Below are 4,142 nucleotides of genomic sequence, written 5' to 3' on the forward strand. Positions count from 1 at the left end.
GATCGAATGAGATCTTTTTTTTTTTTGTTACAAAAGAATATGTTTAAATTAAACAAAGGAATTATTCATATTTATTTGTAAATTTTCTCCTCTTTGTAACATGTAAGCCGTATCTTCTCTGCCTCTCACCTTCATTGATATTTTGCTTAAAGCCGAAGCGAATCTTCTGCTTTTTCTGTTGGGGGTAATGGCAGGAAAAGGAAAACAAATTAATTATTAAATTTATGATGATGTATTTCATGAAATAAAAAATATTAAAAAATTTAAAAGAAAAATAGGAAATAGAGACTGCAAAAGTCTGACAGTTACGGCTACTTACAAAAGATGTTCCCAGCAAAATATATATTAATTTATATATAAATTTGATAAAAATATCAAATATAATATAATTTCCCGAATTTTCTCGATGATAAATTATATATGCGATTAGTAGAAAACGTACCATTTTATAACATTAAGCATTGTCGAATTACCTATATATATTATTCACGTGTTTGAAGTGTTTCGCCTGCTTCTTTAGAATTTGGGCCCAACTAGAATATGGTCCAAGAAACGGCCCATTAAATATTTGGATTTTGTAATTATAGATTTTGGCCCAACTTGCAAGCCGCCGGGGTTAAATCCTTTTACTTTTACTTTTTTTTAATATTTTACCTATTCAACCCAATGCCTAAATTCTTTTTCAAAAACTAAAATAACACCCTATTTTTTGTCTTTATAACCCAATTGACATCCACACCAATACCATCCAAAGAAAGTGATACATGTTTAACATATTTCGGTCGTATAAATAGTTTTTCTATATATATTAATTATGGGCGCTAATTGGATCATAATGTTAATAACGAGAAAATGTGTGAAATTCGGATTTGAAATTTTTTTTCAATAAATAATTAAATATTTGTGGTTAATGGGATAAAAAAAAAAAATTGGAGAGAGATGGAGACACCTTTGTCCACTTGTGAACGCTTGTGGTCCTTGAGCTCTTTTTAGACATCTCTTCAACTTGCAAAAGAAGGGGGATTGCCTCCTCGTGCTTCTACTTCCATAATGACTTTTTTTTTTTTTTGGCCTTCGTAATTAAATTATTTTTAACAATTAAATTTCCACTTGTTTATATTTTGTCGTATATGCGTCGACGTCGTCGATTTCGAGCTCAAGTGGGCTCTGAATTAGACAACCAAATTTATTATGGATAATAAACTTGAGATTTTATTTTGTTTTTAATATCATATAAAATACATCTGTACCCAGCGCTGTTTTTACAATAAAGAAATGAGATTTTGGGTAGAATATGGAATGATCTTGCTAAATTCGATATAATCCAGGTTAGAATTTTTTCGAATTTTAAAAACTAGAAAGGTAGTTAAGATTTTATATATCTGATTTTTAAAAAAATTCGATAAAAGCATAAATCTATAAAATCTAGATAAAAACCATTTCATTAAAAAAATCAAATAAAAAACCATAAATCTATTTTTTTTTTTGTATTTTGACCTTTTATAAAAGCTATAAAATAAAATAAAAATTAAAAAAAGGATCGTTCATAGCCTTAATTGATTTATTTTCAAAAAGATGTGTCTAATTGGTGAACAACTCGGCGGAATATAGATATTCAGACAATAATGGTGGACACGTAGGGCAAGATTCAGACACATGGAGTACCCTCCTTAATCAAGCATTAGTTTCGTGAATCCAATGTCGGCAACATCTCTCTCTCTCTCTCTCCCTTTGGCCCAAACCCATGTCTCCGTACACATTCCTCCAACCCATCTCCTCCTTTAAATGTCCCCTCGCTTCACAAATCCGCAAACCACCACAAAAAGTTTGAATCCTTATACAATGAAGAGGCAAAGGAAGAAGCAGGGACCCACCACGTCGGCGGCGTCGGCGGCGGAGAAGAAGATCAAGACGGAGGCGGAGGCTGGGATGAAGACGCCGGAGAATTCATCGGCGGCGGCTGTTGCGGCGGCAGCGGCGGCGGTTGCGGAGGAGGAGGAGATGGGGTTGTTGGGATTGGGATTGAAAGGTGGTGACGTGGACGAGCAGATGTCGTGGGGAACGGTCTGGATGCCGTTTTGGGACGTGGAGTTTGTCGGAAGGAATTACGGGGTTTTGTTCAATGACGTCTTATGGGACGACGATATTTGGAATTTGAGGACCGTCACCGAAATACCGCAGCATGTTAATAAATAGGGTTTAATTAAATTAATTACATTAATAGTTTTGTTTTTCTTCTCTCGGTCCCATTTTGTTGGAGGAGATCGTCAGATTATCAGTTCAGTCTGACAGATTTCTTGTCCCAAAAAAAAAAATCGGTCTTTAACTTGTTATTGCAACCTCAATTATGTTTTTTCCCCTTATGCTTATCTTATCTTCGTGCTCCGAATCTGAAATTCTCTTACAATTCGTCGTCATTTTCCGCAATTCAAACTGTTATCTAATCTCTTATTTCATAGTTTTACGTCTTGGGTTGCATTTTGAAATTTAGATGGACCGTTTATAAGAAAAAACAGAGGAACAGAACAAAGCACAAAAAAAATATGGAAAAAAATATATATTCAAAACGGAAGTTTTTCATTGGATGGAAATTACGACGGATGAAAAACTGAAACATTGCAAAGAAAGTGAATTAAAAAAAAAACAACAACAAATATGCCCAAACAACATCATGATCATGCCGATTTGGGGTTTTTCTTCTTCTTCGGATTAGATCAAGCACAAAGATGGTTGATTCAGGATTTAGGGTTTCTTATTAGAGTTTTTTTCAGTTGCTGGGGGGCTTGTAGGCAATGAAACTGATGCACTGAACTTGACGGACGTTGTCGAATCCGATAATGCGGATGTGGCCATCAGGGTGAGCGGTCCTGGCCTCTTGCAGCTCCTTCATGACCTGAGCCGAGTCCGTGCATCCGAACATCGGCAGCTTCCACATCGTCCAGTACCTCCCGTCGTAGTATCCGGGAGACCGGTGGTTCTCACGGTACACGAACGCGTTCTGTATTAACCAAAAACCACGTTGGAAATTATCATATATTAGGGCATACATGTATATTGTGTATATATATATATACATGTAGGATTAGTATGTATATGTACGAGTTATGTATATATGTATAGTGTATATACCCCCAATTCGAACTCGAGGCAAGGGATCCAGTTGTTGCGGAGAAGGTAGTCAACTTCCTTAGCCAATTCTGCATCGGTCAAGTCAGGAAGGTACGACAATGTCTCGAACTTCCTCAGTCCAGTCGTAGGCCACACCTATATATACAGATAACAACATAGCACTTCGTAAGAGCGTATATACATATATATATATATATATAGTACATTATGAAACCGTAAAAGGTGTTTTAATTATGGTTAACCCTAGTTATATATCTCTAAGAGGGTGATGATGTATAATATATTTGAAGGAACCATACAAGGTATTTTAATTATAGTTAACCCTAGTTACATATATATTACAAAGATTTTGAATTATGTTTGGTATAATGAAAAGGGGAAGAGAGAATTGAAATGAGCAAAAACAAACACAAATTAACCTATAATATTTAAAGTAACCATATATACAAGGTATTTTAGTTATATATATATATAGTTAGCCCTAGTTACAGTTTATTACAAAGATTTTGTAGATATGTTTTGTAATGAAAAAAGGGTAAGAGGGAATTGAAGTAGTGAACCTTCATGCAGTTGACTTTGCTGCCGTTGCTGGCCAAGGAAGTGATGTCGGCGTTGTTCTTGCGGGTGACGGGGAAAGCGGCGGAAGATTTCAGGCCGGTGAACGGAGCAATGACGGCGGACTGAGCTCGGCTCACGCCGGAGACGGTGGCCGCCGATGAAACGATCGATGAAGCCATCCCGGATCTTCCTTCTCTTACTCTATATTTATATTAAAAAAAACTTTTTTGATTTGTGCGATCAGCTTGAGAGAGGATTAGCTCTGTTACCTATGCGCTCTTTATATACACAATTCGAGCTTTTACGAGTTCCTCGTCAAGAAACTTTTTTTTTTTGTTATTTTTAATTCTGTGATTTTGTTTTCCGAAATCCAACGGTGTAAAATCGATGTCAGAGGGATTAGGCATGGATGTCCACAGGATTAAAAGAGCCCCAAGGCTTCGAGGTGAAAAGCC

At 36.0% G+C, this 4,142-nt stretch overlaps 2 protein-coding genes across 2 annotated transcripts; one reads left to right on the forward strand and one right to left on the reverse strand.

The window, feature by feature from the left end:
• Positions 1 to 1,611: 1,611 nt before the first annotated feature.
• LOC104821934 lies at positions 1,612 to 2,644 on the forward strand. The gene has a single exon (XM_010552965.2). The coding sequence runs from the start codon at positions 1,786 to 1,788 to the stop codon at positions 2,194 to 2,196; it is 411 nt and encodes a 136-aa protein (XP_010551267.1). The 5' UTR covers positions 1,612 to 1,785; the 3' UTR covers positions 2,197 to 2,644.
• Positions 2,559 to 3,898, reverse strand: LOC104821932 (ribulose bisphosphate carboxylase small chain, chloroplastic-like). Its single transcript, XM_010552964.2, has 3 exons — positions 3,690 to 3,898; positions 3,130 to 3,264; positions 2,559 to 2,998 (listed from the first exon to the last, which is right to left on the reverse strand). The coding sequence occupies exons 1-3, from the start codon at positions 3,864 to 3,866 to the stop codon at positions 2,768 to 2,770; spliced, it is 543 nt and encodes a 180-aa protein (XP_010551266.1). The 5' UTR covers positions 3,867 to 3,898; the 3' UTR covers positions 2,559 to 2,767.
• Between the last annotated feature and the right edge of the window lie 244 nt (positions 3,899 to 4,142).

The sequence above is a fragment of the Tarenaya hassleriana genome, unplaced genomic scaffold (genome assembly GCF_000463585.1).
Source record: "Tarenaya hassleriana unplaced genomic scaffold, ASM46358v1 Cleome35, whole genome shotgun sequence".
Classification (NCBI taxonomy): domain Eukaryota; kingdom Viridiplantae; phylum Streptophyta; class Magnoliopsida; order Brassicales; family Cleomaceae; genus Tarenaya; species Tarenaya hassleriana.

What these genes read in the sequence shown, in the direction of transcription:
- LOC104821932 (XM_010552964.2), bottom strand. Translation starts at nt 3,866, where the DNA reads ATGGCTTCATCGATCGTTTCATCGGCGGCCACCGTCTCCGGCGTGAGC. An exon ending in GCAAAGTCAACTGCATGAAG is followed by an intron (nt 3,265 to 3,689) that starts GTTCACTACTTC and finishes CTGTATATATAG; the next exon opens with GTGTGGCCTACGACTGGACT. An exon ending in GCCTCGAGTTCGAATTGGGG is followed by an intron (nt 2,999 to 3,129) that starts GTATATACACTA and finishes TGGTTAATACAG; the next exon opens with AACGCGTTCGTGTACCGTGA.
- LOC104821934 (XM_010552965.2), top strand. Translation starts at nt 1,786, where the DNA reads ATGTCCCCTCGCTTCACAAATCCGCAAACCACCACAAAAAGTTTGAAT.